At 40.7% G+C, this 22,107-nt stretch overlaps 1 protein-coding gene across 3 annotated transcripts in view; it reads left to right on the forward strand.

Annotated features, from left to right (window-relative positions):
- Window positions 1-22,107, forward strand: part of dph1 (diphthamide biosynthesis 1) — a 59,791-nt gene that overhangs the window by 26,798 nt on the left and 10,886 nt on the right. For all 3 annotated transcript variants that reach the window (XR_011311509.1, XM_069712425.1, XM_069712426.1), the window contains 6 exons: window positions 7,849-7,970; window positions 12,639-12,793; window positions 15,451-15,572; window positions 18,016-18,084; window positions 18,821-18,977; window positions 21,758-21,858. Coding sequence is in view for 2 of the 3 variants with exons in the window: in XM_069712425.1 (XP_069568526.1) it covers window positions 7,849-7,970; window positions 12,639-12,793; window positions 15,451-15,572; window positions 18,016-18,084; window positions 18,821-18,977; window positions 21,758-21,858 (726 nt within the window). In the remaining variant the exon portion in view is untranslated. The remainder of the gene's footprint in view (window positions 1-7,848; window positions 7,971-12,638; window positions 12,794-15,450; window positions 15,573-18,015; window positions 18,085-18,820; window positions 18,978-21,757; window positions 21,859-22,107) is intronic.

The raw sequence follows: 22,107 nt of genomic DNA on the forward strand, positions 1-22,107 counted from the left end.
TCTCTGACCCCCGTCTCTCTTGGTGTTATGTAGAAAACATTACTGCTCCTCTACCATTCTGTCAACTCGCGTATTCTCCTGCTTTCCTTCTGTATCATCTCCCACTCAACAGCTTGTTCCACTGGACTTTAATTTTTCTCCTTTCGCTCTGCTTTAATCTTTTATTTTTCCCTCCTCGTTTACCTGAACTGAAATCCTTTGAGGCAATAATGAGGTTCCATCTTTGCTGATCAACCCAGCTACCTTTGGGAGAAGCCTCTTTTCCAGGGCCAATCTGCTCTGCCCCTTGCCAAAGCCCACTCACGGGCACACAATGGGCTGATGGGGGCTAATATCTGAAATGTAATGGAATAAAAGATGAGCCTATGCCAAATGTGCGAAATAATTCACAAATTGTGCTTGTGAGATGCAAACATTCCCAACATGCTCATTTGAGCTGTCTGCCCACAGTGGCAACTGTGTGAGAACAGTGGTACTTGCACCTGTACCCACCTTGTTGACCTGCTTGTCATTTTATTTCCTGTGAGTCTGCTGCCTCTGCTATTATTAGATTTCAGATGTAAAAATCTCTTTGGCAAAACAATCATATAGACAGACAACTCCCTGTGGAGTAAACTGCAGCCTTCCTCTGACTGAGACTCCAACAATACAGACTATTATTTTTGGAGCAAAAGCAGTACCCTTCCTGTCCATATATTCTATATATTCAACAGTGTCAGTCATGAAGCTTTCTTATTGAATCTACAGATGTGTCGGCTCTCATGAGATCCTCCAGAAAAAAAAAAAAAACCTGAATACTTCGCCCTCATTAGAAACCTCGACTCATTTATTTTTTTTCTTGTTGCACAGTGATTCATTCTTTTACACCCTTTCTCTTACACCCCATGCAAAACAGCTAGCCTGGCTGCGCCGACTGTTGTTTACAGCTTCAGGTTTTTTTTTGCTGTGAATACAGTCTGGTAGCTCAGCTCGTATTAGCGTTTTCACAACCACTCTGATGGCCAGACCAATCAACGACCAGTGTCGATGGTTAACCGCTTTTGTCCCGCCCGTCTTTCACTGTGATTGCACAGCTGGTGATAGTGACAAGCGCAGCATTAATATCTTTCAACTCTCGCTGACCGGGAAAAAATCCAGAACATTCAGCTCCTCATCACAGAATAAACTTTCATCACCTCGTCAAGCTGCTGGCGGTCATTAAAACACTTTCATATATATGCTGTACTCGGGAAGAAACATTTTGATGGACAAGGGCCGTAGGTAGAGTGGTGGCAGAGTGTCAGCCGATTTCGGCGATGCTGATTGGTTAAATTAACCCGAGGTCTACGTCCAGTAGGGTCGAATGACTGCAAACGATTCCCCATGGTGGGTGACCAAAACCATATTCACGCGGTGAAATTGGGTCTGGTTTGCACCGGGCTACAAAATGGCACCATGCGCAATGCAAAGTTTTCATTTTATTTTCCGTTCCAGCGTATACATTGTTTAAATGTTCAATCTACTTGCTGAGCACCAATAGGCATCGTGGTATTAAAATGCGGTGTGGTCCTGTGCATTGTTAGTGTTGCTATCTTTAGGCGGCTGAAATCGATTGCACCATTGACCAATAACAACCAGGTCATTAGTCAATGACACAGTATTTTACTATTATCATAAGGGCACAATATTAATAAAATAATATGCAACGACATAGGCGGGTACACACACTGTGGATGTTAGACACACGGGGACATGCAGCAGTGCACAAGCTTGCAAAAGATGAAAGGTTACAACGTGAAAGAGTTTTTACGTGCATCGATCTGCTTCCTCTCCAGAGAAGTGTTCTCTGCAGCTTTTGAAGGGAAAGAGATATGACACTCGGAGAGGTTTATTTTATGTTACCCCAAGTATGATGAATTAAAAGACTTAATACAACCTCTTCTAGCCATTCACCTTACTTTGCCATCTGATTATCTGCCTTTAAACTAGCAGAAGTAGATTTGGAAGTGTCTTAAATGCACTTGTGCCAAACACTTTAGACCGTGCTCACATTATTAAAATGGAGCCCTTTGTCTTTTTCTATTACCTTGTGTAAATACAATTGAAATTAAGTTATAGTAACGTTAAATTAGAACTTTTAAAAGGACTCCTGTCTGAATGAAATGATTGTAGTTCGGTGCCACAGTGAGCACAGCAGTCAGACCATTTTATTTGAACCATTGTCAAAGGATTTAGGAAAAACCCTGATATGTATGAAGTTCTCATCCTAAACTTTAGACAGTTGATGCACTACCTACAGCGAAGTTAAAAGACATTTTATTGAGACATCTGTTTTATTATGAGCTGCGAGCAATGACAGAAAGGATATTCATTCTTTGAAGAGCCAACGAAATCAGAATAGCTCTGCAGATCTTTGGAAACTTCTGGCACTTCTCATTATAAAATAAGTAAGCGCAGAAGCAGCAAAAGGAATTCTCTTGAGTGTGCCCACACAAGTTTGGCACATCAGATTCTTTTCATTCCGGGAAATCACGTCTTAATGCCATGCTGTGGCAAAGAGAGAAGAGATGCTCACCGAGCGCTCGCAAACACACCAGGTGAAGCTGTCAAAAATCCTGCCTCATATAAACAGGGAAAGAAAGAAAAACAGATCAATGTAGTAGTAAAAGAAGTGTATAGGATTCAAAGAGATGGCATTAAAAAATCAATGTCCTCATCTCTAGCTATTCATAAATACATTTATCATTATTGGTTTTGCAGGCTGGGCATATGTATGTATTATTAGCAAACACAACAGAGAAGCCATAGCGGTCAGTGTTTCCCTAACCATTGTCTTCAGAGGACCTCCCGAAAGAAACAAAATACGTACTCATAGAACTGGAGTCACGTCCAGTAGCTACTATTTATTTAGAGTCGGTCATGCATTTTTCTGTCACTGAAAGTTGCTCTACCTTGTGTTTGTTATCCACCTGCATCTACAAAACACCTTACTGGTTGTTTTCACTCACCATTAAGTGTTGCTTTGATACATCATACTGCAACTACTATGTGCATATAAATTGTTCTCTTTGAAAACCTGCTGACAAGCTTTGATGTGGGAAAGATTTTCGTCCCTTTGGTAGTTTTCTGCAAGAATTCTCTCGTAAGGCATCATTGAACTGAGTTCTTTGCAAAGAAAAATTACAGTATATTGATTCTGATGGTAAATAAGAGGCGTAGTCTCCCTTCTGTGCATCTGTTCCGGTACCTCTGCTACGAATACTGTACAATTTAGTGTTGATACCAACATATTATTGTGTATTGTAAAAAGTAAAATTTTGAGGAATCAAGATAGTCTGGAGCAATCCCAGCATGCACGTAGTAAAAGGTAGCGAAACAGTCTGGACAGACATAAATCCATCAGGGTCAACATATTCACAATTCTGCTTGGCAAATTAGAGTCACAAAGCCATTTGCATGTTTTTAGAGTACGAGAGAAAATTCAAAGCCCCAGGAGGAAGCCCACACGCCCACAGGGAGAGCATGCAGACCTATTAGAGAGAGCTTTGGCTGCAGATTAGAAACAGAACCCTCTGTTGTGAGAGGGAAATGCTAACTACGAAGCGATTCTGTTGCCAAAGTAACATGTGGTTGGTTGGTAGTATTCCCTGTCATTACTGTACATAATTTTAATTACTTAATTAGATGACAAAGGCCCATTGGCTACCATAAAAATAAACCATTTGGTAACATAAAAATGACTACTTTTTAAACTCATATATACCATTAAAGCCGGATGATGCAAAATGTTTATTTTTATTATAGATACAAATTGAAGCCACTATTTTCTTTGTACCTATACCATGGGCGATCACATTTTTTTGCGCCAAACTTAAAAAATAGGCGACCCTTGAAATGCTTCCGATAGCGTATGGCGACGAAGCAATTGATCAGACGAGGTATTCTGTGTGGCTTTCACATTTGGTCCAGGATCAGACTGTCAACACCAACTCCTGAGATGCTCTGAGGCGTCACTCCCCACCTCCCAACACCCCTCCTCACCGGAGTTGGCTCCTTGCAACTTCTTTCTTTTTCCCCATTCAAATGTGACGCCAAATTTGCTGCATGCTCTCTGCTCAACTTTCAGGTCCATGGGGAAATCGCAGATGTACACGTAACAGTGGTCACAAAAACACATGTAACACCTGTGTTAGCGTTTCTCACAAATGTCATAGCTTCCCAGTATTCCATGTGCATGGCAGTGCTGCCTCTCCATTTGCGTTCAACAGGAACTTTGAACACACCTCGTACAGCTGATGTGCTGTGGTTTCGACTGGAACGAACCATGGCTGGAAATGATGCAGTTTTTGTACATTAACACGTGCATCACTGAAAAGAATACTTCTTTAATGTACTATATTAATCAAATGTATTGTTTTTGATGGATAAATTATTGCCTGACACATAAATATGAATGACATAATTGATTTGTGTCCATCCTTTGTTGCCCTGCATCACAGTAACACTTCAGATTTTGTCGGAGCTGTGTCACAAAGGGAATATCTGAAAAACAACGGCATGAAGTTTGGAACTGAAATTGTTTTTGAAGTGTATATAAAAAGTGGATTTGAATGTAAAACACTGTCCATTCATGATAAGCGAACTGTCAGACTTCAAGCAACAAAGAACCAAATTTTGTTTTTTGGCGATAAGTCCCTCAATATGTACACTACTCCTACCTGAAAAATTACTACTGGAAATTTGCATCCTTTGCCAGAGGGAAGAATGTAAATGCAATAAACTGGCAAATAATTGTTAGCATTTTAAGTACAGCACAAAGCAGTTTCAATGCAATTTTCAATGAAAAGATGTTAATGTATCAAACTGTCATGCATTTTCAAGCTAAAAGCCCCAAGAGTAGGACTCTGTGTCAGAGTTAAAAATATCTATGACCTCATCACAAAATACTCCAAACCCTTAAACCAGCACTAGTTCAGACAGATGGTGGGAGCTTGTTAGTTTAATTCAGTCGAGTAATTTTCATCAACAGAATGGTGTCATCTGTGGCAGAACGGCTTTGTGTGCTAATGGGATGGTTCAGTGACAGAAGAAGTTTTTCATTCTCTTTGTCTGCTGTAACATCTCTGAGCTCCGAGGCACCGGTGCCAACGAGTTCCTCTTTTCTGGTGGCATCAGAAGAAATTCCCGTCAAAGTCAGAAAAACGGATGTGATCTCCAGAGGACGGAGCAGAAAGATTGTTTTCTTTTCTGCTTTACCCCACCACATTGGGGCAATAATGGGGCTGAAGGAGATGCAGTTTATGTGAAAATTACTTAACTACTTAACCTGTTGACACGCAGCGATACAATCAGCTGGCAATAAACCCACAGCCCGTGGGAGTGAACGTGTGCACACACTCACGCCGGCCTGCGTGTGTTTGTGTGTGTGTGTGTTGTGTGTGTGTGTGTGTGTGTGTGTGTGTGTGTGTGTGTGTATGTGTGTGTGTGTGTGTGTGTGCTCGTTTGTATATTCCAGTCGTGGTTGCAGACTCTGAGTTGTGTTTGCCGGGTTTTATAACAAAGATTCAAATCAGCTGGCAATTTCTCACACGTATTGAGCTGTATGCTAAAGAGCTAATTAACAAGGGCTGTTATAGAGTTCACAAGCTCCTCTGACATCTTAATTAGATCTTAATGACATTTTAGTTGGAATGGCTTGAACCGAGCACACCGAGATATAAGGAGAAGAAGAAGCAGGGAAGTGAATGACGCTAAAGACAAGTGCAAGCGGAGACGGAGAGAGGGGGTGATCATTAACAAAATGGAATGGAATAAATGGAAATGAGGAGGGATATCCATGCTGTATGTACCCAGCAGTCATATATGTCCTGTGTTGAGATAGTGTGCTGGAAATAGGATTTGATTAACACCGATAAACATTTCATTCTATCGTCTCCTCTCTATCGCTCTCTCGTTCTATCATCACTTCGTCTCTCTTCTCCTCACTCCCAGTGGGACACGGGGCTGTTCGTTGCCCAATAATTACTGTTCCCGCGTCCCAGTAGCATCACGCATCTCATATCGGCCTCTTAATCGGATTCGTGGCATTTATTACCATGAAATTTTAGTGTAGTTGCTCCAGAAATAACTGGATGTGCCTTGCACTGCCAGTGGAGAAAGTGTGATAATGACATTACTGGCAGATAGATGGCTGATTAGATACAATAATCTTCTCTAGTGCTCTGTTTTGCATTGTAGATGCTGCTGCGTGGTCTGCAGCGGATTGCAGTGAAGAGTCTTTTTTTTTTTTTTCTGGTGGGCAGGCTGTGTATTTTTAGCTGAAAGGTTGATGCACATTTATGCAACTCAAAACAAAGTCGGCAGACTGCATTGAAAGAACAATGGGCTGCGAGGAATGAGGCAACTCGTGCATGAGTCCACAGACCTCAAACTATCGCTGTGATTATATCATTTTTAGTAACCCATAATTACCTTCTCGCCGTTTGCTGCTTGCGCACATGCAGGCTGTAGAAACAGACGCATGTAGGCAAAATCCAAACTTTGACGAGAGAGAGGGTAATTGGTTCAAACCTTCAAAGGCAAATGTTTGTTTGGCAAATTAGCTGCTCGGTTTTTCTGGGCTCAGCTGGTCCTGCACTGGCCTTCACTTGAGAGCAGCCATTAGAGGAGAATGGACAGGGAAATGAGGAGAGAAACAACCTCGAAATCCAGGGGGATAGTGATGAGAAGCACGGAGAGAGCACAAACATGAGATTGCATCAGAGAAATTGAGGCAGGAAAGGTCTAAATAGAAAGTTTGTCTGAAGCCCTTTGCGAGGTGTGGATGCGAGTTGAAAGACTCGGCAGCTGGAGACACATTTCGAAGAGTCTCGTCGGTTGCTTCAGATTCTGTTGTGTGTGCAGCCATGTATGTTTATCGTTTCCCCTCTTTTTCTCCCCCAGCCCTCCGTCTCATCTCTATTCTACCCCTTCTGTCTAGCCTAAATCTGTCAGGATACAGCCACAAATACCTGGCAACAACCACCTTTTTACAGCCACCCACTTGTCTACCCATCTTTTCCGTCCCCCCACGATGCCTCAAGCTTCTGCTCATTTGCTCTTTCTCCCCATTACTCTCAGCTTTTATTCATTTTTTTTTTTTTTTTTTTTTTATGGGTTTACTTAGCATTTTATTTGGCCATAAAGGGCGATAAAAGAAAGACCTTGTTTTTCAGTAGTGCAATCTGCAATTCTTCCTAACAGATCTGGGTCCACAGATGAGTGTGTAATCTGTACGTTTTCCTCTCAAGAAGGCCCTGATTTTGTATTTTCTTCTATTTCTACTACCTCTGCAAAATGGAACATTAGGCCCACATGGTCTGCAGTACGCTCTCACAACCTACTTGTAACATAAAGCATCTAGTCTGAATAGTTTATTCTCATGCTGCGAACACTAACTGTTGCTAAGGCTTTTTCTCCAGTTCCCAGGCAGATGTGCAGTAAATCCAGGCCATAGATAGACTGGCCCCTATTTGTACAAGTCCTACCTTTCCTCTCTATCCTTCATAGCCTTCTCTCTGTGACCAGACTAACTGATGACCGATTAACCTGGTCTGGTAATTCTTTGGCAGCTCAGACAGCTTGTCGTTGCCTTGGCGATTGACTGCTGGTCATAAATAGCAAACGAATAGCGGTGAGTCGACTATTGTAAAGAAAATACATAGTGTTCTCTATGTGCAGCAATTGGATAGGTATTGATCTTATTCAGCTCTTTCATAATCACAACGTGCATGTCATGCTATATGTATTGATCACTCTGGTAACAGCCATCAAAAAGTGCATGTGGTGTGTGACTGTGCTGATTAGTGCCTCTCTGTGCCTACATGCTAGATTCACAGAGGCGGACACCATTGTGATGGGGGACGTGACGTACGGGGCCTGCTGCGTCGACGACTTCACCGCCCGGGCCCTGGGAGCCGATTTCATGGTGCACTACGGCCACAGTTGCCTCAGTGAGTTTCTTTCACCGTCCGTGTGCACATTTGTCTTGTCTCTCCGTCACCCTGTTTGCAGACTGGACCTCACAGAAGAACGTGAAGACTCCCACCTCCTGAGAATGGGAAGCGACAGACAGACAGACAGACAGACAGACAGAGAGCTAGAGAGCTAGAGAGCTATCGATCAGAGAAAAACGTAACTTGCTAGTGCGGTTGGTCTCAGCTTTATGGAAAGCATATCAGACCTTTGGAGCCCGGACATCACATTTACCCGGCAGATCAATGGGGAACATACATTAGAGTCGTCCTTTGAAAACCTCAAGCAGTTCTTAAGGACTTTCACAGCCCCCCCACCTCTCCCCTGACCCCCTCCCCCAACACACACACACACACACACACACACACACACACACACACACACACACACACACACACACACACACACACACACACACGCTGTCTGTCTCCTGCAGAACATGGGAGGAAATGTTAAATCAATAGTTTTGATATATCTCTGCCAGAACAACCTGTCCTCTCCTAAATACCAGAAATGACCAACAGAATTTTAATACAACTGAAAAACCCTCTCTCTTGATATTTTTTTTTTTTTTTTGTCTGTCTTTGTCTTTGTGTGTGTTTGGGCTCTTTCATTATTTGATATTCATGGAGGAATAATGTGAATGTAGACATGTATGTTTACCAAAGAGATAAGATGTGTACTCATTTGCCTTCACGCTTAGAAGAACCCTGTACACTCAAACGTAAGGGCACTAAAGTCCTTGTGGGTTGTGCAGTTCGATCCAATATTAATTGATGGATTAGAAATCCAAATGAACTTCAGATTTCCAGAGAATTTGTGTGTCTGTGTGTGTGTGTGTTCCTGACCTTTATCACTCAGTCATGAGAACATCAGCTGCACTGTTTCCCAAGATGTCAACCACCTGTGGGAGATGAAAGACACAAAGAAAGTGTTTCTCCCGTGTTCCTTTATTTCCCTTTCATTTCCTCTGCAGTGTAAGCTTTTTGATATTGGTGTCCTTTCATATTTCGTTATCATAAAGCACCTCCATTTTGTGCTGCACAATATGGGGAACATCATAAAATCAGGTTTTGAATTTGTAAAATTGTTTTCAGATATGAGATGGGAATTTTATTTAACCTTAAAATGAATACCTGACTAGAGAGAACAAACACACAAAGGAAGAAATGTTGAAGTGAGTGGGCAGGAGAGAGAACAAGCAAAATAGGGAAACCAGGATGAACCTTTTTTTATTTATTTATTTTCCTCCAGGAAAGAAAAAAGAGCTGTCAGGACATGGCAGCTTTGCTCAGACAATGCCAGGCCAGCTGCCATATCAAAGTATGACTGGACCTTCTTAAAGATCACAAGCTGATATTGTAGTGGTATGAATCATTTTAGAAAAGCTTAAGCAAAACGTACCGAAAGCACTAGTTTAAAAGTATTAGCTGGTTTTATGTATGGGGTACAGGTTGACACCTAAATAACAGCCCCGGTAACTATTACTATATATAGACAGTTATGACAACATACTTATAGCTTCAGAATTTATGCATCCCATTTGAAGACTGTGACTTGTCGGTGCCTGATCAGAACCGTCGGACCGATCCGTTCTGCACGTGCGTAGAATTATTATTATTTTATTTTTTTACATTGCTTTAATTTTTGACTGTGACCTGTGTCCCACTGTGAGATCTACCCAGCTTTCCAATAACCCTAACCCTAAACCCCTGTCTTGATCTTCTTTTAATTCCTTGATTGATCATGTAGTTTTAGTAAAATATCTTTTCACATTTCCTGGAGGGAGGGAGGGATTGATGGTTGTGTGTGTACTTTCAATACAAAGTATTGCAGCGTAGGATGTGATTGTCAGTAATAAGGAAAAAATAAGATCAATAACCCATCCGATAAAAGAATCAGTGACTTTGTGGTGTTTTTGTTGGCGTCTCTTTGTTTGCCTTTTTTTGTTTTGACACAGAATTTCTGCACATTATAATGTGAGACTAGATTTTCTTAGTGCATATTGCTTTCACATATCCAGTCACACTACATTAAAATTCACCATGCAATCACACTTAACCAGTCATTGCTAAGTGCTTTTTGATATTGTATAACAATGATAACAATAACCTTTTTATTGTTTTAATACCCGCATACTTCCACATGCATCATCAGTTATGTCAGAGTTCTATTTATGGACTTAATCAAGTGTGTGTGCGCGCGACCCAGTTTCTTTATATTGTAAAACTACAAAGATAACAAACATTACAAATAACTCTGGAGTCTTCATCTAGTTTTCATCCACAGAACAACTCCATTACAGCTGTTCTCTTTTTGTAGCTATTTCTCAGATATTAAATTAGAGTGATGTAAAAGCTGACTTATGATATGATGACAAAGATATTACCACAAATCAGACACAGATCAGTTGAGGACCTTGAGATAATTGGTAATAATTGCACTATTATTTATGAAAATTTCCATAAGTAGAATTAAAAATAGATTCTGTATCTTCACATTGATTTTTAAGCATATCACTTGCAAACACCTCAGTGTTTGTTCTATTTTTTTTTTTTTCATTTCACTTGCCATGAATGTGCCTGTGTATTTATTTACATGGGCATTAATAAGCAGTAGTGCTAAGTGACATTATTGCTGTAACACATGACAATAAAGTCAGTGACGGAGCGAGCGAGTTCTGTCTGTCTCATTGACTGTCTCTAATTGCAGTGTATAAGTGCTCTCAGGCTACAATGATAATGTGAGCAACAGATCGATGTCACTTTCCTCTGCCCTTTTACATTTTGGAGTGCCAATAAACAAGCAACAGTCAGCTGTTGATCTCAGTCAGATTTTTTTATTCATCTCTTCCCACCCTTTTTTTTAAGCTTCATCATATATTAAACTCCTTGGTTTCTCACTCATCATGTGCAGCGTATCAAAGCGCACCTTTTTAAATACCTATCCATCTCCTGCTCTTCCCTCTTAATTGACCCCCCCCCCCCCACCACCACCACCACCACCACACACACACACCCCCGCCAACCTATCCTGTTACTTTTTTTTTTCCTATCATTTGGACTTCATACAGTTGATAATGAACCCGACCCCTACCCCGACTCCTAAATTGAATTTCAGCCTGGTTTTGCAGGAAATTCTCATTCTTCACTCCTGTTTCCATCACATCTGCTTTTAGTCTTGGGGACAGACAGTGCTTTGGTTTTCCCAGCATCTTTAAGCAATATTACGCTTGATGGTGTGCTTTAACGTCTTTATTGGCACTTCAGTGATGTAGTCATGCTTGCGCAAGCGAGTGTAATATTGTGATTATGCAACAACTAAACAAAATATGTAATCAAAATAAATTCAGTTAAATGCTGATGATAAAAACAAACGCAGCAATCAGTTGCGTCAAGTAGACTCTTATGTAATGTATGCAATGTTTACCACTCCAGGAAATAGTCTGACCCTTAGCAACCACCGAGCAACAGAGAGGAGATCTAGTCCGTTTTATTGCTTTATAGAGATAGTTTCTCAAACTGAATAAATACAGCACATAGAAACACTAAACTGTTCAGCAAGCTCAGTCTGGTTGTAAGTAAGATATCCGCTGAAAAGGATATCGATAGACTGATGTATTTTTAATATAATAGCACCGTGTCATGTGTTAAAACCAAACCGGTCCAGCTAGCCACCGCTAGGCTTCAAAGTGCACGACTATCCGTGGTGGTACGGGTACGGGTGCTGGGAGCGACCAAAAAGGACCAAAAGAGACTCGATTTCACCAAATGAGTCACATTTAATAGACATATAACAAGTAGAAACTACATTATATTTCATATTATATGAAGTTTATTTCTAATTATACATTGCCATTGAGAAGGCGGAGCGATATTTCTAGCGATGAGCAGGGTGTGATGTCATGATGATTTGAGCACGGTCCAAATATTCAGTTGACCAATCAGATCTCTGGGTCAGAACTATTTGTTGTATAATCTACTTTATTCACTCCCTACTTTCTGCACCTTATCATGATTTGCTCCCATATCTCTCCCTCCCTCTCAACGTTGCTTTAATCTAGGCCAGCAAATGAGCTTCACTTGCTCATAAAACATTTGCACCACAATGAGTGATTTTTCTTGATAATAACAAAAAAAACAAAAAAATCCCTTTGCTCCTGATCTGCAAATTAAATGCAACACAAGAGAAAGAATAATTATGATGATCAACACAAACAGTAACTCTTTGCTCTTTCCTCCTTCTTTCTTGGACCGTCGGCTACTCTGTTCAGCATCTAAACTTTTGTCTTTCATGTCTTTACATCTTGTCGGCCCGGGCGCGTCCTAAATGGCCTGTAAAATCAATGGCATTAATTGTAATCGCATGTGTCCCTCTCCATCTCTAAATAATTGAGGTCTTTACATCAGTTCCCGCACGTGCTCAAGACTCGCTCCGAAGGAGTTTCAGTTATATCACGCGGGCGCCCACTGTGAACTATATACAGTACAGTATGTGCATGGACGGGCTCCTTCTATACCTGGATCTCTGAACATGTGCAGCAAGTTCATGTTTGAAGGCCCATCAATGGTGTATAGAATGCAGGCTTGCCTGACACAATAGAGTGAATTATTCATCTGCCTTTCTCGTGTTTTGTCTCCCTGCAGTTCCCATAGACGCCACAGCAGGTATCAAGATGCTCTATGTGTTTGTGGATATCCAGATGGACAATGCGCACTTCCTGGATACGGTCAAGTTCAACTTCCCTCCTGGACAATCGCTGGCCTTAGTCAGCACTATCCAGTTTGTGGCAGCACTGCAGGTGATTAACCATTGATGGGTCTCGTTATGTGTCTGCGTGATGAGTCCATTTTTGGGTCAGAGAGAGCTCAGGCCAGGGTTCCCACGGGTCGTGGAAATTCAGGGAATTTTTTACCTCTTTTCCAGACAGGTAAAGTCAAGGAATTTGATAATCATGGTATATCAGGGAGTTTTGTGTGCATGTTCGAATCTTAGTTGCCATTTATCTGTGGCACCTTTTCTGCTCTGACATTTTTATCTGTTGCTTTATCTGCTGTTTATTTATTGTTAGGTATACATTTATACATTTATTTATATGTTGAGAATACCAGCCATGTAAACATTCACTGCTACCTGATTAAGAAAAATGTGCTTGGTTACCGTTACGCTACATCTCCCATACTGGTGAGTGAAGCGCTGTGAATACTTTCCGGATGCACTGTATGTTTTGAGGTTGCGAGCTCACTTTCCGTGACAATTTTTGCCTCTGCAACCAGTGTTTGGAAATGTATTTAATTTATTTCAATGCGGCAGCCCGTTTTTTAACAGAAATATCACTGTTCCTTGTCTGCTCAGCACAACAGCAGCCGGTTTGTCTGTTCATTAAAAGTAATTGAATTTCAGCTTTTTAGTCCATGAATGTCAGGGAATTTGCCCTTTGACTTGGAGTGGGAACTCTGTGAGGCAGACAAACTATTTATCGTCACTTGTGTTTATTTTCTGTCTTCATACAAGTATATTTGTATCTACTGTACAAGAATATACACACATCCGTATTTCTCCACGTTTTGAAAGTATATTTTTTGTGGCTCCTGGCTTTTATGAACAAGCTCACCACTCTGCTCTTAAGCTCAGTTCAAGTGTGGGTTTGACAAATCCGGCAGCAGTTATTTTGGATCTGAAAGGTGGAATGAACTCGGAAGGCCTCTCAGTTCAGCGTCGTGCTCTGCGCTGCTCTTTACATAAGCAGTGGCAGCAGCTATAGTATTAAGCTTGAACCAGTCTTTCAGGAATGCTGTCTTTCCTCCTCTATAATGGGTTCTGCTGCTTTCATTTGATGTGTTGAACCAGCACCACTCTGGGACTTCAGTAATGTAGCTGCTGCTGTTTTGAAATCATGCTCTGCCCTTATGGGTCACATTATATATTAGGGTCTGTTTGAGTGCATCCGTGTCTATATGGCTGCATGTGCCTCTGTGTCTGTATTGAATGCATGTGTGCCTCCATCTCTCATGTTTTATGATGTGTAGGCTTGTGGGGTTCACACAGTATGGGCGAGAGAAGCTGTTTATTGTTTGTCCTCTCATCTTTTCACTTCGCTTAAATAAATGTAGGTGTTTGGAAATGCTGATTTTTCTTGACTATTAGAGCACTCTATTCAGAAAATGTTTATGTGATATTACTCTTATCTTATCTTTTGATTATTTGCTTCTAGTATGGCATGCAGAGCGATAGACAGTTTCTTTCCCAGTGCTTTGCAGAATCACGAAGATTTAAAGTGGCTGCATTCAGAGTTAAATCTCTCACAGAATTGGAGCTTTATACGAAACTTTCAGGGTCACATCGGGGCGCCACTTTCAGTCACGTCTTGTCAGTTCTCTCTCTGCACTATTGCCCTGTGTTGGTCCTTCATCTTTTAACAATAATGCGGGAGTACAAATAGTCCAGAGTGCAAGTATTTAATGGCTGCTACATTGAAGTGTTGTCAGCTTTAGTTTGAGTAGGTATTATGTCAGTACTGAAAGATTGCAAGCGTTGAAATGTAATTGGACAATGTCATGGAAAAACTGCTTAATGCTAAAAACTTAAAGAAAGACACAAAACAGTTTCAGATTGTCGACAAATCTTAGGGTTAACAAAACAATCAAAACATTTCAAACCTTAAGAGTGAAAAGCTCCAGAGTTTATAGTCACCAAAAATCCTCATTGTCCTGCATTGGCTAATTATTTTACAAGCATGTAAAGTAGGTAGCTACTGGTTGAGTATATGTGTATCGAGTATCGTTTTGTTATTGTTCACATGAAAGACGTTTATTAAGCCGGTTTGCTGGAGCTCTGCTATGTGAATAAATGTTGGAGTATCTGAGAGCTACATGACTACCCACGAGCGATTAGCCACTTCCTTTTTGTCCAAGTAGCTCTCAAAGGAAAAAAGATTGGAGACCTCTGATGTTAAGACTGTGAGTGTAAACCTCCAATACTCAGACTAAAACCTTTTAACGTTCATGTTCATGCTGTCAGTCTGAGTTTATGAGGGAGATATGATGCTTTTGAAATAAAAGCAAATGATTACAAATAGATGATTAGCATATATAAATATTAAAAAATGATAAACCATCTCATAATTACAGAGTTTACATTCACAACACTTGGCTGGAAAATGCTGTTTTACTTATTGTATCTGTGCAATTACTTTTGAAACCCTAAACTCTGTGCATCATTTGTCAAAACATCTCTAACTCCGACAATTCTTTCTATATTAATGTAAACCTACTCAAATGAAAACAGAGAAGGAGCATCTATTATCGTGTTTCAAACTGAATATCCTGAAGCTACTATATTCTACATGTTCTGCTGTCGGATTGAACGCAGAAAAGTGACAACATTTACTAACTACGTGCACCTCTACCTGTACAAAGGCTGTACATATCATTCCCTCTTCCTCCCTCCATGTTGCAGGCTGTGAGTGCCGCCCTGAAGCCAGAGTACGATGTTCATGTCCCACAGTGTCGCCCTCTGTCACCAGGAGAAATTCTGGGCTGTACCTCCCCTCGCTTGGACCGCCACGTCAACGCCATAATGTAAGACATTTCCTTCCTCGTGACTCACGACTTATCTTCCTTAGTTACATCTGTTAATACCATGCCCACACATGTGCCATGAGTAATGATCAGTCTGACATTATACCAGTTCCACCAGACATGGTGCCGTAATTAGCTCTGTGAGTGCGCCTGTATTGTATCCAGGCAGAAACAGCCAGACGCATCAGCATACAAATACACTTTGAAAAGTAATGAGTTGTATATAGTCAGACATTTTCCGCTCTTTCATAACAACCTCAACACATCCAAACCTTAAAGAAAATGCTTTTACAAAGTGGCACATGGTAAAATGTGTTAAATGAAGCAACGCGTCACAGTTTGTCTGTCGGCTTGTGTGATTGCCTGTTTTCGGTTCTTATTGTCCCGGTTATGTCCTCTGAATCGGAAAAAACAACAACAATGAATCCAGTCCGTAGCTGCATGTATCCTGAATCACTAGTTCTCCACACAAACACTATGCATGTGAGACCTTGCAAACAGACGCTTATTGTCCCTGTGCTGCAACAAACAAGACCTTTGCGGTCACGCTGTGTACGTACATCTCGTGCTTTTTCACAGTGGACAGATCTCATGCTATGTAGTTATATTCATGCGTTAGTGCATCAACCCATGTGTCTGAGTCCACGCACATATAAAACCTCCGTGTGTTTCAGATGAAAACGACTGCACGAGGACGAGCTTGGCTGCATGCATAAGTGAAGACAAACGTAGTGTGTCTGTGTGTGTGTTTCTTTGTGTGTGTTAAAGACGTGGAAGGGTTCGCGTGTGTTTCACCTACTAATCCAATGTACGACGTCTTTGATGTGTCAGTTGGGGTTTGCAGGCATTTGTTGGCAGAGAGAATCGATCCACCTGCCTGAGAGTTGTTCTGCCTCTTTCTGTCTCTCCCCTCAGTCTTTGTCACGCGCACACATTCAATACACATCTTTATATTGTTTATATGCATACATACTGACATGGTGAGCACTTTGACCATCTTGTAACGGGCCATAGTGCCCTCTTTGGTTTAGTACCAGAATCACTAAACCGGTGACCCCCTCAATTGTCGCCGTGTTTATTGATTCCAACATAGATCGTAGATCAGGATGTTGTAAAGAGTTGTCAACGTGAACGCGTAGCTCAACAGCAAGTATATCGAACAGCAGCACAGACCAAGCCTCTTAACATTCATTCTCCTTCTAAACAGTGCACGGTTTTGTTCATCATTAAATAAATAAATTAAAATTTCACATCGTTTTATTTTACATGAATGGAAATGATGCTGTAACTGCATTCTTTCTAAGCTTTGAAAAGGGCCCGGTCTGTCATTTCTATAGTGAAAATGATCTATAATTGCATTGAAGAGAGCTATAGGAAATGATCAGTCGACTGTTTCTATCGAATGCCTCTATTCTTCCTCTCCCTCATAATAGAACAGTTGGAAAATGTGAATGTTAATATAGGCTGTTGCATAACACAAAGACACACAACATTTACCATTACACCGAGAGAGCCCTTTTGCAAAGAACACTACAATATGGATGGAAGCAGTGTGGTCGTGGGGAGACCTAAAGTCAAGCACAGCAGCCTCTTAAAGCTGCACAGTGCTGAGATGCAGCAGTCTTATTGTCAGCCACACAATTGTATGAGTGCCTTCGATGCTTTTAATCCAAGATTGGCAATGAAACAGAGTTTGCGCTCTAGTTCATTTTGTGTTATCGTTCAGTGCCGTTACACAAATGCGCACAGGCACACACACACACACACACACACACACACACACACACACACACACACACACACACACACACACACACACACACACACACACAAATGAAGTCTTGGCTGGTCTTGTCTCCAGGTGACCTGTATGGCAAACCACCCACACTCTGCTTCAAGCTGTTCTAAACACTGACCAATTAGTGGCTTTAATTGCGAGTCCTCACTCAGTATGCCTACTGAGACTGTACAGTAATGAGTGTCGCCACCAAGCTGACTGTGACTCCCCTCCAACCAACAGCAGGATCCTTCTCAGGCTCACGCTGAGGGGGTGGTTTATGCAAGAGGCCGTGTGTTTTCACATACCTACAGGCCACTTTGCTCTGGTGACCCTAGGTTAATTGGAAGAGCCTGTATTCTCCATAAACAGCGCGCTCTGATCGTTGGGGTCATGTGCCCGGACAGCGGAGGAGGGCACACTCTCCACCCCAGCCTTGGGCCCTCTGCCTGGAAATACTTTGATCTTCTGTTAAGAGGCTGCAGAATTCATAGATTTAAAAAGAGAGCTAGAGAAACATGTTGGAGAAGATGGTAGAGTAATAAGTCAGTATTTATGAAGATTGCCCATTGAATTTTGATTGTCTACAGGGAGTTTTCTTTACACAAATTATTTTTTCTCTCGTTTTATTTACCTCATTGAAGTGATTGGTGTTTTTCTCCACAGTTATCTTGGGGATGGAAGATTTCACCTGGAATCAATCATGATTGCAAACCCAGATATCCCTGCCTATAGGTACTTTGAAACTAAATTGCATCTTTTGTACTTGGATATTAATGTTATTTACACACTGACCTCATCTACAAACATTTTACTGCGTTTAATTAGCATTGCAGCTCCAGTATTAGTCACACAATATGGGAGCCACTGATAACATGTAGGCGGAATAAAGTAAGTTTACAACAATATTTAGAACCCCAAGGTGAAGATTAAGCAATTCTGCAGGTACGGAATATAAAAACATATGTAATCATTTAAAAAAAATACTTAAATAATGTTTAAGACATATACAGTTTGTTTTATAATGCTATCCAAGGCTGTTGCTTGAGGTCATGATCATTCACCTTATTGCAACGCCACGGGAATATTTTTGGAGAGTAAAGTTCTGTTTTGATGAGGCCTTTTTTGCATGCAAAGTGAAATTGCATTGTTGTAGACATACGCACACCGCCGCACAGATCACAGGTCTCTCATAAACAAGATTCTAATCTCAAGTGCACGCCTTGTACTGCAGAAAAGGAGATTAGATGCACAGAAATACCTCAGTTTTCCCTCAGATATCACTAACTCCTGTCATACTTGATGGCTTTTCATGATTGGATTTTTCATCTTTTCTTGCATTTCTGTCCTCAAGGTAGATACCTGAACAAAAAATGGTAATGTGTCTAATCTGGTTTGTCTGGTAATGTTTGTGCACACATCCCATTCACAGCTGTGTGTTTCAGCATTTTATCTGTCTGTCTTTTTGTAGATATGACCCCTACAGTAAGGTGTTCTCCAGGGAATACTACGACCACAAGACCATGCGCGCTTTAAGGCTTCAGGCTATTGACAAGGCCCGACTGGCCCAGAGATGGGGCCTGATCCTGGGCACGCTGGGCCGACAGGGCAGCCCCAAAGTCCTGGAGGTGAGTTTGCATCCTCATTTCAACAGTCTACATGTCCTGAGGCCACTTGTGCAATGGCTTGTAATATTTTCCAGTGTGAGTTTCTTTGACAAGTGATCTGGTGACATTCAGTACTAATAGGACAAGCAGTATCCACTCTGGGAGCTTGTTATTTCACATTTAGGATGATGCAGCCAAACAGCTATAGAAAGTCATATCCTTGATCTTTCTGTTGGCCTCAAGGTTCGCTGTGTTGGAGTGTTACTTGGCATGTACAATGCTGAGCTATTTATTTTATCGTTTCAGCAACACAAATCAGAGATTTTCAATCATAACTAAATATTTAAAAGTATGAAAAATACTGCACAAAGCCCTTGCTTTTCTTCAGTTAGAGCTTTTTATAGCACAGTCTTAGTATATTGAATGTTTGAGTAAATTAAATTTGAAATTTGAAAAATTCTGATATGCTGCTCATTTTTAATCGGAAAGTAAACTAAGCAGAATTCACATGGTTCATTTTAAGGATTCTGCAATATTTGCATGCTTTTTTTAAAATAATATTTTAAGTTGGATAACAATCACTTCAAGGCTCTGACCAGAACAGTTATGTTGCTTGTTATGTGAGACACACTTTTCGAAACAGTTTATATTTTTGGCATAAATTCTGATGGTTCAGGAAATTATGGGGGAATATTACTGCCGCAAGTCAAGAGCATGCTTTTTCAATTTGAGAGCATAATTTGTTGTTTTCACAATGAAATATTGTAATATTGTCTCTCAAAAGTCTGCCCTCTGACTCAAACAGTCGCTGCTCCCTCGAGGACTTGCTCCGCTCTCTTACAAAACTGTACGTCTGCACTCAGTTTTTACCCTGCTCCACTTTAACCTCTCCTCCTTTGCACTTCATGCGCTCGCAAAAATTATGCTCTCATCTCAATCATGCTCTCAATTTAAATAACATGCTCTTGACTTATGGCAGTAATATACCCCCATAGGAAATCACACTGTAAATACTACAAAATCCATTTTTCAGAAAAGTTGGGACATTTGATCAAATGTAGTAAAAACAAGAATCTGTAATTTGTTAATTCTCTCGAACCTTTATTGAACTGATAAAAGCACAAAGAAGACCAACTTAATTGTATTTTGTAAAAATGTAGACTGCAACACACTCTAGAAAGAAAAACTAGAGCTTTGAGTTCATTGATTTTTCAGTCCTCTTTTGAAAGATTCCACAATAAACACATTAATTAGTAACAAGTGAGGGTGTCATAATTGGGAATAAAAGTGGCGTCTTTAAAGGCAAAGATGGGTTGTGCCTCACCACTTTAAGCCAGACTTTGTGAGAATTGTCCAATAGTTTAGCAAGAATTTTCATCTGTGCAAAGACTTTAGGTTGTTGGTCAGTGAAAAGACTGGCAGTTTTTTCTTTGTGCTAATTCTGCTGATTGTGCTGATTCTTGTTTTTATTGCTTTTTACAAAACTGTTCCACATTTTTCCAGAACCCGGGTTTGTAAGTCCACACACTCACATGTCAGTCTGTACAAGCACAAGCTATTATGCACTAGCATGTGTAGAAGTCTGTCTGGGGATATCAATCGATGGACCTCACTGGTCACTGCTGAACTACAACTGCTCGTCCCTTCCATTGCACCTTCTTTAATGATCACTGACTGTTCTTTTTTTTTCTTTGTGTTATAGCCCCCCTTTTATTCTGTCCTGTTTGTGTTTGATTTTGTTTATTAGCTTTGCCGCCTTCACGTGATCATATTTTCCATCCAGCAGTTTACGTTCTCAGGTTCAAATTAGTGCATTTTTCTTCTACATAGATATGTAGTCTTTAAAGATCATGTTAGTATTGATAGAAAAATGTCAAATAAAGACCAGAATGAAAAGTTTCATTTTAGGTTGAGAATGGTTTTAATAGGGGGATTTGAATAATATCTCACCAAATCTTCCAAAGCGATCTGTAGAGATTTCTCCTTCTCCAGAGATGCCTATGTGAATTACCCACAATGGGCGTCAGAGATACAAACAAAACATTGAATTGTTGAGAAAAAACATGTCACACTGTCCTCGCAAGTTATCTCAAATGACAGGAAGTAAGGTCATTGGACCAACTAATTGGGATTTCTCAGCATGCCTTCTTCCTCAGTAACTTTTGAGAGTAAAGCAACCATATGAAATAGACCTCAGTGATGGGTAGAAATAATAGGCAATTTATTTTCAATAAGACATGTATTCTTGGAACAAAGACATGACTCAAAACTGGAAAAGTAATATACATAGTTATTACAATCATTAAAACGGTTAACTTTATTGTTAAATCATTACTTTGAAGATTTTGTGAAACAGTTAGTGTGAGAGAGCCCATCTCAAAATACTTATATGGGCCCCAGTGAGCTTCTGGGTCCCCATGTGCTGTACAGATTGCACTGTCAATAGAAAATGAAAAGGAGTAGTCGAGGGAAATGGCTAAGGAGAAGCCTGTGTCTGCTACCTTGCTTTACTCGCTGTCACCATCATGTAGACTTGGGTAAGCAGCAGAAAACGGTTTGACGGATATTTGAGGATCGGAAATCGAGACAAAATGTTAGATTTGCTGACATTGTTAACAGTAGAGAAAAACCTGCGCACAACCCTCGACTCGACTGTTTAAAGGAATGTCAGCGTAGGTGAATGTCATGGTTATTTGATTTGTAACTGACTATTTTATGTTGTGGAGTTTCACTACCCTAGTGGAAATTGTGTTTGATGTGCTGATTGCAAACCTTTACACTGGTCTTCTTTCTTTTTGTAGCACCTTGAGTCAAGGCTTCAGTCGTTGGGCAAGTCCTTCACTCGAGTGCTCCTCTCTGAGATATTCCCCAGCAAGCTGGATCTGATGCCAGATGTAGATGCGTGAGTATTAAGATGCACACATATTTATACCAGCCCATGCCCAAATTAGGACATGCTAATCATTTAGCTTTACTTAGCTTAAGTCAAAATTTGTTCTTCATACTCTACTGCCTTCAAGAAGCCTCAATTTCACACTCAGTTTCACTGCAGAACATGAATGTTGAAGCAAATGAAGCACATTATATGTGTTGTGTTGTATAGTGTCGTGGATGTAAATGGTTTAGTGTTGATCCTGTTGCTTGAAACATC

The sequence above is a fragment of the Brachyistius frenatus genome, unplaced genomic scaffold (genome assembly GCF_029030835.1).
Source record: "Brachyistius frenatus isolate BFR_SWC_R1_liver_20210118 unplaced genomic scaffold, ASM2903083v1 Contig_109, whole genome shotgun sequence".
NCBI classification, from domain to species: Eukaryota; Metazoa; Chordata; class Actinopteri; family Embiotocidae; genus Brachyistius; species Brachyistius frenatus.